Below are 12,294 nucleotides of genomic sequence, written 5' to 3'. Positions count from 1 at the left end.
GCACAAATCTTATTCTCCATGTAAAGTTTCAGATAACTTGGTTGTTTCTAAAATCTGTCAGTTTAAATATCCAGTGAGTCCTTACTTATGTACTGCACATTACACCAGCCTTCTGCTGGGATGAAACATGGAGCAGGCTCTCAAGCATATTCCTAGAAGTCTGGAGGTCTGAGTTTTACCCTACTGAAGATATTCAGTGAGCTGTAGTATAAGACTCTGAAGGCCCACCTGGCTGTTCTCTGAGAAAAGTTCTACCAAGGTGTCAGTGGCCTCACTGGAATTGTATTTCAAAACAGTCTCTTAATCTTAACGGTCTTACTACTTCAGCCTGGCTTATTCCAGCTGGTTTATTCTCTCCTCCTCCCCACAGCCTCCTGGCTCTCCTTTCTCCTCAGCATCTCACTCCAGGTCCTCCCTCTCTCCCTCCTCTTCACACTTCTTCCTTCTGTCTTTGATACCACAGGCTCCTTTGAGTAGCCCTTAGGCATTTCCTAACCTGATCCTAGCGTTACCTTTCCAGTGTTACTGCCCATTTACCTTCCCTGGCATCCCCAGACATTTTCTTTCCTGCCTCTGCACCTTTGCACACCTTGTTCCCTTTGTCTAGAATGTCCTCTTTCCTCCAAGGGTCACATAAGCATTACTTCCTGGAGAACTCATCCCTTGCTCCCAGAGCAGAGATCATTTGTATGAAAATTAATTTATTGGGGTACCTGGGTGGCTCAGTGGTTGAGCATCTGCCTTTGGCTCAGGTCGTGATCCCAGGGTCCTGGGATCGAGTCCTACATCAGACTTCCCACAGGAACCCTGCTTCTCCCTCTGCCTATGTCTCTGCCTCTCCTTTGTGTCTCATGAATAAATAAATAATATCTTTTAAAAAATTAGTTTATTGTTTACCACCTTGGGGATAGAATTTGAGGCAACATATTACAGTTTAATTCTTTTTTACATGTCGGTTTTTCCATACTAGACTGTGTGCTCCTCCAGCTAAAAAACCATTTCTTATACTTTGTATTCATGGGGTCTACCATGAAGCCTGACATGTACCTGGGGCTCAGCTCATTAAACCAAGTTACTGCTTTGTGATCAGAACCCAAAAGAAGCTATCAAATTGGGGAGAATCCTGACAGATCAGGGAAACGGAGGTAGCCTAACAGTTCAACTGTTAGGGGCCTTCTCTCTCTGTTTTACTAGGAGTTTATCATAGTTAAGAGGCAAAAATAATATTTTTGGGGGTTTTCCCCCTTTTTTCATACTTTTGTTTTTGTCATTTTGTTTCTGTAGGTTAATTCTTATATCCTGAAGAAGAACATGATCCTTATGACAAATAATTTCTATGCGGCAATCTTGGGATATGATGAGGTAAGATCATTTGCCAAGCTTTAAGCAGAACATTGACTTCCCCCAAGAAAGACTTTTTTTAAATTAATTTTTTAAAAAGATTTTCTCTATTTATTCATGAGAGATACAGAGAGAGAGGCAGAGACATAGGCAGAGGCAGGCTCCCTGTGGGGAGCGCAATGCGGGAGTTGATCCCAGGACCCCAGGATCATGACCTAAACCAAAGGCAGATGCTCAGTCACTGAGCCCCGCCAGGTACCCCATTAATTTAAATTTTAATTAGTGAACACACAGTGCAATATTGGTATCTGGAGTAGAATTCAGGGATTCATCACTTACATATTGGTATCTGGAGTAGAATTCAGGGATTCATCACTTACATACAAAGACTTTTGGTGAGAAACTCTGAGGGAACCTTCAAGGGACATCATCACTATCTGCCATCACAGCTTAGAATTTATTTCCTCATTATCAGTGACTTGGCAACAGGAATGACTATGCCCAGCAATTTGCCTAGTGCTTGGAAAAAGAGCACAAATGGCATAATATGGTCAGATCATTCAGCTAGTAGCATTTATTGAGTCCTTGTGAGGTGCTAGATGTAGGGACAAAGGCAAATCAGTCACAGTCTCAGCCTCCAGAGATAGGAATACACATCTAAACAGTATGGGCTGCCAGACATCACACACTTTTATGGCTTTAATTATAAAAGCAATACATACTCATTTCAAAAACTCATAAAACTGCAAATAAGAGGTTGAAGTAGAAAATAGAAGGCTCCTTTCCTGTCCTGCCCAGTTCCCTGTCCCAGAGGAAAACTTTGTTAATAGTTTATTGGGTGTCCTTCCAGATGTTTGCATACACAGACATCTGTATATTTTCTTTACACAATGGGAGTCACACTACATGCACTATTCTGCACCTTGCGTTTTTCCGTGAACAATATATCTTAGGCCTCTTTCCACATCAGAACTTTTAGATCTCATTTTTTTCATTGTAAAATATATGTAACACCAAATTTACCATTTTTTAAAAGGATTTTATTTATTTACTCATGAGAATACACAGAGAGGAGAGAGAGGGGCAGAGACACAGGCAGAGGGAGAAGCAGGTTCCATGCAGGGAGCCTGATGTGAGACTCGATCCCGGGTCTCCAGGATCACGCCCTGGGCTGAAGGCGGCGCTAAACCGCTGAGCCACCCGGGCTGCCCAAAATTTACCATTTTTAAGTTACAGATTTTAGTGGTCTTAAGTGCATTCACATTGTTGAGCAGCTGTCACCACCATCCACCTTCAGAACTTTTTCCATCTTCCTGAACTGAAGCTCTGTACCCATTAAACCCTTACTCTGCCCTCAGACTTCTCCCAGCCCCTGGTAACCACCACCCTCTCCTTGCTGTCTGTGAATTTGAATCCTCTGAGTATCTCATGTACTCTTTTTTATTTTATTCTTTTATGACTGGCTTATTTCACTTAGCATAATGCCCTCAGCATTCACCCATGTGGTAGCATCTGTCTCATTTTTTTCTCCCCACTGTTATTATGGAAATTTCAAAAATACCGAAAAGGTAAAAAAATGCTGTAATGAACACCTGTATGCACACTAACAGGGTTCATCATACCTCATCTTTTTAACAAAACATGTGCTTTTATGCTTATTTTGTGGTGACCTCCAGCTTTTTAATACAAGCAGCACTACTTCTGGAAAATAGGCCTGGAACTCCCCCATCCTCAACTCCGTTCACCCACCCTGGACTCCACAGCATTTGCTACACTAGTGTTAACTGTCACCCCTGCTGGATGGGGACTTCTTCTGGGTAGTGGCAGTGTCTGCTGTGTGTGCATTTCTTTTGCTTGTCATGGTACCTGGCATGTGGCAAGTGAAGAATGAGGAAGGGAGGAAAGGCATAAAGGATGAAAGTAAGAAATGAGTTCAGGCTGGAGGAAGTGTTATCAGTCTGAAGATAATAATTAAAGTCAGGAGATAAGCTTACAAAAATAGGACTATTTGCAGTTAAAATGGAGACCTCCTGATTCTCAATCCACCAAATATCTTCAATTATTGGAGAGCAATTTAGATTGCATACTACACACGTCATTGATTTAACATGAGCTTTGCGGGAGTGGGATGGCAGTCCCACTGAAGTTGGACAGCGCCGTTCTACAGCACTTTTCCTAGAATGTTGCTTGGGTTGTGCCCCTATCCTGGCCACTTTCAGAAACTTCCTGTTTTCTATTATATTAAGTCCAAATTCCTCCATGGCACTTTTAGGCCTTCTGTCAACTGTCCCCAACATGTCCTATCCACTGTTATCTCCCATGGTTTTTGAGTGTGTAACCTTCTTTCCAAGTGAGGCCATTTGCCCCACTGCTCCGTGGACATCCTGTGCTTGACTGAAGCTCTCCTGGACAACTAGGTGTGGAGGGCAGTGGCCAAGTCTATCAGCTTTAGGTCTGAGGGCCTGGTTCAGGGCCTGGTACCTTGCAGGCACTCTCTGTATGAATGTTCAGTGAACCAATATATTCTCTCTTAGAATGTAGCTCTCTAAACATTCTCCATTCTTAAAGGCCCCCTTCTCCACAAAGCTTTCCTGACCTCTCTAGATCTGTTTGTTTACTCTGAATTTCAACATCATCCATCCATCCATCCATCCATCCATCCATCCATCCATCCAACAGGTATAAAGTGCCTACCATATGGGATGCACTGGGAATATTTTGGTGAATAAAACAAACATGGTATGGTTCTTTCCCACTGGAGCTTACCTTCTAGTGGGGATATGGGCAATAAACAGGTAAACAAGCAAATAAAGATCTGGTTACAAGTAGAATGTCATAGAAGCTAAGACTGAAGACTGAGGAGCCAGCCATGCACAGGGTATACCTTGGAGTCTCCCTGTACAGATTGGCAGTTGTTCATTCTCCTGAATTTAATCTTGTGCTGTTGTTTGGTATGCACTAGCTTGTCCCTTCAACTAGATTGTCAGCTGCCTATGACCTGAGACCATTTTGCTGTGACTCTGTGTTCTCAGCATCAGGGTAAGCACATCATGGTGTCAAAATCAGTCTTCTGAGTGAGACTGCCACTCCAAACCCTTAACCATACCCAGGACTCTCAAGGCACAGGCTTCCTCTCAATTACTCTAGACCTAGGTGTCCCAGTCTCCTGAAGCATGCTTTTCTGTGTCGTGAGGGAAAACAGGCAGGTCCCATAGTAAGTTGTGGGAAAATTGATATGCAAACTAATATTTGGCTGCCAAACACTCTTTTTCCTTTCCTGATTTCTCTCTCAGAACCAGTCTCCCATTTGTTTTCACTGACTCATAGCAGTTGGGTGGAAAGAAGGCTGAAGTGTTGGGTTCATTGATTTATTTAGCCATTTTTATCCCCCACCCACCCCCACCCCCTGCCGCCCTGTACTCTGTGTTAGGTACTGCATCGTAAATAGAGCTAGTTGGGCATCATCCCTTAAACTCACCAGTGCATTCTGGTCCTGAGTTTACTATCAATTAGCTAGATAACCTCCAAGCCTCTGTGTACTTATCTTTCAAATGGGGATAATAATATCTGTTCTTGGCATACGTAGTCATCAGGTGTGTGAAAGAACTCTGACAGCCTGGAATAGTCAGGTGTTATCACTGTTAATCTGAGTCCTGAGTCATCCTTTTCTTTCTGACTGATTATGGACTTGCCCCTTTCCAAGCCATCTCACCCATTGCTAGGCGTGCCTATTTGCAGCAGGCCATGGCTCCCATGGCTTTTGCTGTCCTGTGCTCTATTGCTCATTCTCTAGGTCCTCATGACACCCGCTCCCACTCCTGTTCCTTTCCATGTAGCACATGTGGGTCGCTGCCAGCAGCACTCCAGTTTGTGCCCAGGGCACTTCAGACACAGGCAGGCTGTTGTGTTAGCAAATAGCTTGGAGAATGGTGATGTGCCTGAGCTTGTTCTTGGGCCCTGTCCCCATCTGCCAGAAGAAGCTGATTTTCCTGACTCAGCCATTGTACCAGCACAGCCTCTTAAGCTGGGGAATTACAGGGATGTTTAGCAGGGGGCATTTGGAATAGGTTGAATGTTTTTCCACCAAACTATCAGCACCCCATCCTGGATTTGGCCCTTCCTGGCAGAAAGCCTAAAGTCAGACCTCAGATGCCACCATGTCCCAGAGGCCAGCCCACAACATCACACTGAAGACATGATCTGGGGTCTTCGTATAATGCTTTGCCACTTATAGAACCTGTCTTGGCTATTATCTCTGAATTCTCACAACAGTGCTGTGGGCTGGATCTTGCTGTGTTTGTTTGGCTCATGAGAAACTGAGGCTCGAGAAGGGCTGGTGGCTTTCAGCGGGCCACACAGAGCTGCCATTTGAATGTAGGTGGTCTGATCCCTAGATCTCACTGTTGATTGAACTATATCCACAGCTGCCTACCAAAGCAAGCTCCTGATCCTTGTATCTGACGTACTACATTTAACAAAATACCTTTACATGATCTGACTCTTATAATGCAAAGATGCTGTGTGTAGGGCAAGCAGTTTCATCTGTTTCATAGATGAGTAGTGAATTGCCCACCATCTCTAAGCTTAGTAGCAGCAGAGCCAGGACTTGATCAGGCCTTCTGACTTCTGAGTCCCAGTCAGTGTTTTGTCTGGTCTACATGACCTTGGCACCTGGACAGTCCCTGAGGAAGCTACTCTGGACAGAGTAGCTTCTTGGGGCCTTTCCCTTCAGTCACCCTCACCCCATGAAGCCGACTCTCCCTTCTCTTTCCCTTAGAGGTCCAAGCTAGGATATGGCCCTAGTCCAAGGCCCAAGTGCTGCTGATTAGCCTCTGTGACATTGGGCTTCTTAACATAGCCCTTTTCTGTGCTGCAAAGGACAGTATTAGGCACACACACACATAGGCTCTGTGAGCGTTCCTTTTTTGGCTCATGGCAGTCCTCCGAATGGCCTATTTCTGTACTTGAGGCCGTGTCAGCCATGACCAACCCAGAGATGGTTGACAGTGAGGCCAAGGTGCCTGTTTTCCTTCCCCATAAAGCTAGCTGCCTTGCAGATGTGTGCCCTTGGACCAGGAGAGAAGGTACAGCCTATGCCCAAATCTGTTTCTGGGGAAAAAATACCCACCCACACTACTCTGTGCCCATTCCTTACAGATAGCAGTAGGAGCATTGTGGCACCATTTCTCTTCCTGGCCTCATAAGTATTGCTGGGTCAAGTATGGTGCGGGAGAGTCGAGGGAGCTATGGCCTAGGAGGGCAGCCATACATGAACCCCATTTCCACATTAATCTTAGCCAGTCACTTGCCCCCACCCCCGACTCCCATGTCCTTCCTTTGCATAAAATGAAAAGTTTGGATCTGATGCTCTCTGAAGACCCTTTCCAACTCTACCATGTAGCTGCCCTATTTCTTTCTTGTAGTGTCTGTAAGGCCTTTCCAGTCCAATTCTGTGGTTTCCAGCATATTCACAATATCCCCAGCTCTCTGGAAGACCAATTGTACTATGTGTTCCAGGGGATCCTTTCAGATGACCATGGGCTGGCTGCTGCCCTCTGGAGAACCTTCTTCAACCAGAAATGTGAAGACCCTCGACAGCTTGAATTGTTGGTGGAGTATGTGAGGAAACAGGTGAGCAGCTCTACCCCTCGCCTCCAGAGGCTCATGGAAAGCAAGTCTTTCCTGAGGACTGTGGATGCTGGACTTGCAGAGGATTGGGAGAGGTTGAGTTTCCATAGGCCAATCTGAGGTTATTCTGACCATATCACGTTAGCAGCCTAGCCATGAGCTGGGGTGGGGATGGGGAATGAGATAGAAGAGGCACTGAGTAGTCAGCTCTCAAAAACTTTTAGGCGTTCATTCACTACACCTTTGATTGCCTGTTATGTGCCCAGTGCTCTATGAGACCCCGGGCACACACAGTCCTGTAGGCTATGGGAATGGGGTACAGTGCAGTCACCCACTGTAACCCCCTCTGTCCCCACTTCGAAGCTCCAAGGCTCATGTTTCCCCCTCCTGATTTCTAGCAGGACCAGACTCCAAGCAGCATTCCACAGACATCCCTCGAGCCTCTTCCCACGCCTCATTCCCCAACCTCCTCTTCCCCCAAGGCTCCCTGACACTAAAACTTCTTTTTTTTTTTTGACACTAAAACTTCTAATAGAAAACTCCAGTGTGAGGACTGCTTAACTACATAGTTTTCCTCGAAACCATGGCTTCACTTCTTGATCTCTGTCCCCTGATCCTGTACTGATGGGAAACCCATACCTTATAGATGAGTGAACTGAGTGACAGGGAACAGGAACATAAGGGCTTTTCCAGGGTCTCCCATGAGTCAGATGGCACAGCTGGCCTACAACCCCAAGCTGGTGATTCATGTAGCCACTAGAGGCCTTAGCTGCTCCAGACAGTTCATCAGCTCAGGCTGTCCCATGAGTCACACCTTTGCTTCTTGGGCTTGGGCCTGGCCCTGTAGCTGAAGGGGCCTCACCCCAGTTATTCTCTTATTCACCTGTATCCACAGCCTTCAAGCCTTCAGCAGCCAGGAAGGGGAAGGCCAGGCCCTGGCTCTGGGGGAGAAGACAGAGCCAGCAGGAACAGCTTGTTGATCGCTAGAAAAATCACACAGTGGGGCTCTTCAGACCCAGACAGTAGAGAACCCCCAGAAGCCAGGACTTCTGTTTGATTATTCTTCAAATCTGACAGAGCTGGGAGAAGGCACTGTGGCCAGAGGGCTCCACCCACAGAGAACTCTTGAGACTCACACTGTTGACTGGACTCACTGTCAGACACAAGTAGCAGTTGGCAAAGCAAATGCTGAGTTTTTTGAGAGACCAGCTTAACTTTTCCATCTGCCATGGTGGGCTTGTGCCAGGGGCCACAACAAGGGCATAGCTGGGACCTCTCTGAGGGCTCTAAAACAAGGGACTGCACACCAGGGCCCCTAGAAGAAGTCCCATATTGTCCAATGAGAGGCAGGCAATAGAAAAACAGTGATGGGGCTCTTAAGGAATCAGGGAGCTTTGATGGGGACCCAGTCCTGTCAGCAAAACATCTGAATATCTGTTGTGCCAGGCACTCTGTTGAGGAAGTAGAAATTCATAGGACCCAGACCTGTCCTTGAGCCAGCTCATGGTTTAGCGATGAAGCCAGTCAGGCACAAGGCTAACCCTGGAATAAGTCAGTTTGTGATGTGATACAGGTAGAAACAAAGTGCTGTGGAAGGCCAAAGAAAAGCAAGACTAAGTATGAGTGCACTGCTCGGGAAACCAAAGAAGCTGGGTCCTGAGCAGACTAGTTCTGCACCATAATCCTAGTTGGCTTGGTGGGTAGCCCAAGACCCAGTCAGAGGTTATGGTGAGATTCCCAGCGCAGAAGATGGACAGAGTGGTAGCATCAGGGACAGAAATGGAGTTGTTGGAAAGAGGAGTATATTTTAGGGAAGGTAATAGGTCAGTTGCTCTCCTTGCTCTGGAAGACAACAGGACATGTGGAGATCTAGACCTGAGGTATCTGTGAGAGGTAAGTTGAGTTCAGGGGTCAGCAGCCTGAAGGTGAAACAATAGGAGTGAAGGAATTCTTGAAGAGGGAGATGATCCAGGGACTAAGATGAGGCCTCCAGACTCCTGTCCCTTCCCTTTCTCCCAAGTGCCTTCTCACCCCACAATGGAGCCTCATCTCTCTGAATCCAGTGCTCTCGCTCCTGATGTGATACACATCTCCCCTTGATAGCATTTCTCATTCTGCTGTCCTCCTTACTAGCAGCAGCCTGGGGAGGATTTCCCAGAGACCACCTTCATCTCCTGAGACTTGGCCACTCATTAGATCACCTGCCTCTTGCAGAACTACCCATATCTCACCTTCTCCACAGCTATTCCCCATTCTCCATCACAGGAGTCGCTTCTCCGCTTGCTGTTCAGGAGGTGAAGCTGGGCCCACTGGCCAGCATGGTGGTCCACTAATCGTGGGCTTGGGGCTCACTAGAGAACATTAGGGACATACATAGTTAAAATTTAAAAAGTGCCAGTGACTAGCAGTGTACATATGTTGTATCATTTCATCTTTTCATGAGTCCTGTGGGGTGCATGTTACTATCCCTCTCTCAGACAAGGAAACTTAAATCTCAGAAAAGGGAATTGGCTCACCTTGAGTACCATTCCTGCCCTGAATAGACAGATAAAACACACACACACACATCCCAAGGACATGTCTCCCCAGTACATCCTCCCTAGAAAGTTCTTGCAGTCCAGAAAATCAGGGCATGTATGTCTGTCTATCCAGAGGTATGATGGGGAGTTCCCTTAAACCTTTCTAATGAGCTTCCCCAGTGATGTGTTTCTCCCAACCCACTTTAATGAAATAATCTGAGAGATCAGAGATCTGCTGTGCCAGGACATGGGACGGGCAGGTCCCCTCCACAAACCTCCCCCCGCCCACCATCCTCTCCATTGGAAGGCTGGTTCCGTATGACATCTTATGTCTCTCCTGCCCTTGTCCCTGTCTTGTTTCCTGCTCTCCCTGTTGCAGATGCAGTACCTGGACTCCATGAATGGGGAGGATCTGCTTCTGACAGGGGAGGTGAGCTGGCGCCCTCTCGTGGAGAAGAATCCTCAGAGCATCCTGAAGCCCCATTCCCCAACTTATAACGACGAGGGTCTTTGATGGGCTGATGCCTCTGAACAGCTGGCCAGCTGGCTTTGAGGAACTGCCAGGAGAGAGGTGCTTGTTTGGCCCAGAACCCTGCAGAAAGTGGCCTGAACTGACCTTCAAACAGCATCTGTCAAATATCTGGCCCCATTTGTGTTGATTTTCCTCTTAGTATGCCCAGAAGTCTGATCTGGTGGACTATAGTGCTGGGAGAACCCTTAGCTCTTCTGAGGAATCCACCCCTCAGGAGAAGCCTGGAGCAAGAGCTTTCCAGCACACACTCCCCTGGTCCCTCCAGCAACTACGTGATTGACAACTTTTCCTAAAGGCCCCAGAGAGTTTGGGATAGGTTAGAAAGGGGACACTTCCACCAAGGGCCCGCTGTGGCCAAGGGGCAGTTTGGAATGCTGCTGAGTCAAGACGGGTAACCATGCTCTGTCCTCTGGCTTTGAGCCATGGGGTTGAGTTGGCCATTAAAAGAAACAGAGACTTATCTCTGCCATGGCTCTTCTTTATTCCGGGGTTTTTAGAAACTTATCTGAGATGGCAGTTGCCATAAGTTGAGGACCCCACCCAGCTCAGTTAGAGACAGGGAGGGCAAGAGGTCAGGAAGGTCTCTGCTGCTGCTCTTATCTCCAGTTGATGGAGATGTCCCTGTTATGTCCAAGGCATAGCCTGCTAGGCTCCATCCTCTGGGACCCAGGAGGCCTCTGATGGCCAAGGGGCTTGTCACATCCTGAGTCATTTGGAAAGAAGTTCCAAGAACTTAGGTCCTTTTGTCACTTCCCTACCGAACGGGGTGAGGAACATGCTGTCTTTCCTCTCTTGACTCCCTTTACGTGAGATACTGGGGAGAAGAGGAGAAAATTATTTCTGACTTAGTTGTACCATCCCAGGGCCAAGCCCGTGCCCAGCTTTCTAACCCCATCCCAACTTCTGGAGCATGTGCTGCAGAGTCAGCTCAGTCTGTGCACTTGAATCAGTCCCCTCCTTCCTGAGTATGGGTCATTTCTTGGGGAATTTTCTTTGCATTGAAGAAAGAGGGCGGGGAACCATATTGCCCCTCCTTCCCCCATCAAACTTCCTTCATTTAACTTGCTATAAAATGAGTCATATAAAGAAATTCTATATGGGTGAGGTATATCCCACTTCTGTGAAAACATTACAAATCAGACCGCCTTCTCTGAGTTTATTTAAGATGCTTTTGTTGCGAGCGGAGTTCTAGAGTGAAGCCCCCTCTGTGTGTGTGAGATAGTAACACCTTGTAACTCATTACAGCTGGGCACTATTTACATAAACCAGAGCTGAGCCAGGCAGGAATTTGCTGATTAATTTATTTTTAATGGAGTGAAGTATACCATGTACCAAAATAAACTTTACTGTGTGTACCTAACTGCTCCTGGAATGGATGGAAAAATTAATGGAACAGATTTTGGCTCCCAACTCCACACATTAATTCATATATAAAAGTTATTTGAGCCTTAACCCATTTGCTGCCCAGGGCAGCTCCCCAGCCACAGATCCCAGCCCACAGCACCAGTTCAGCTACTGGGCTTGCTTGAGAATCACAGAATTGCAGATTTTTTTAAAAAAAAGATTTTATTTATTTATTCATGATAGTCACACAGAGAGAGAGAGAGAGAGAGAGGCAGAGAGAGAAGCAGGCTCCATGCAGGGAGCCCGACGTGGGATTCGATCCCGGGTCTCCAGGATCGCGCCCTGGGCCAAAGGCAGGTGCTAACCCGCTGCGCCACCCAGGGATCCCCCAGAATTGCAGATTTAGAAGAAACTTTAGAGGTCACTTAGTCCAGCTCAGGTCCTGAACTTGACTCCTCTTCTCAGCATTTCAGCTGGCCTATGTCCATACAGGCCGTTTTTTAATACCTCTGCCTGCAGAGCCAAATCCTGTCTCCATAAGCTGAGTAATCATCAAACGGTGCAATTTGCAATATGGAGCTGCCTTTTAGAGAGCCGAATTGTATCTATCAGGTGGGGGATGTCCCAAAGCCCTCAATTCCAGCTGTCAGCATCTTTCACCCACTACACACCCCCTTCCCTTTCAAGATAAAATCCAGGTCCCTGGAGGCTGCAAGGCTCTTCTTAATTTGACCTGTGTTTGTTTCTGAGTCTCTAATTAATTTTTTCTCTGAGCAAACTGAACCGCTTAGGGTTACCTGAAAAGATCACGCTGTATGTTTCCTCCACCTGGCATCCTCACTTCCCCTTCTGACTAGAGAAATCCTATGTGTGCTCAAATACCCACCCCCATTACGTCTTGTCTGCCCCAGGTGGAAACTATTATTTTTT

At 46.8% G+C, this 12,294-nt stretch overlaps 1 protein-coding gene across 9 annotated transcripts in view; it reads left to right on the top strand.

The window, feature by feature from the left end:
* LOC112673865 (ubiquinol-cytochrome-c reductase complex assembly factor 1) overlaps positions 1–11,380 on the top strand; it is a 97,151-nt gene extending 85,771 nt beyond the window's left edge. For 7 of the 9 annotated variants that reach the window (XM_025469837.3, XM_049100561.1, XM_025469835.2 and 4 more), the window contains 3 exons: positions 1,285–1,362; positions 6,859–6,972; positions 9,868–11,380. In XM_025469837.3, the coding sequence (XP_025325622.1) occupies positions 1,285–1,362; positions 6,859–6,972; positions 9,868–10,002 (327 nt within the window). In that variant the 3' untranslated portion in view covers positions 10,003–11,380. The remainder of the gene's footprint in view (positions 1–1,284; positions 1,363–6,858; positions 6,973–9,867) is intronic. The other 2 variants (XM_049100563.1, XM_025469838.3) reach the window with 1 other exon arrangement.
* The last annotated feature ends 914 nt before the right edge of the window (positions 11,381–12,294 follow it).

This window comes from Canis lupus, chromosome 24, assembly GCF_003254725.2.
Source record: "Canis lupus dingo isolate Sandy chromosome 24, ASM325472v2, whole genome shotgun sequence".
Lineage (NCBI taxonomy): Eukaryota > Metazoa > Chordata > Mammalia > Carnivora > Canidae > Canis > Canis lupus.
The sequence above is the reverse complement of the archived record's forward strand: the minus strand, read 5'-3'. Positions and strand labels throughout refer to the sequence as shown.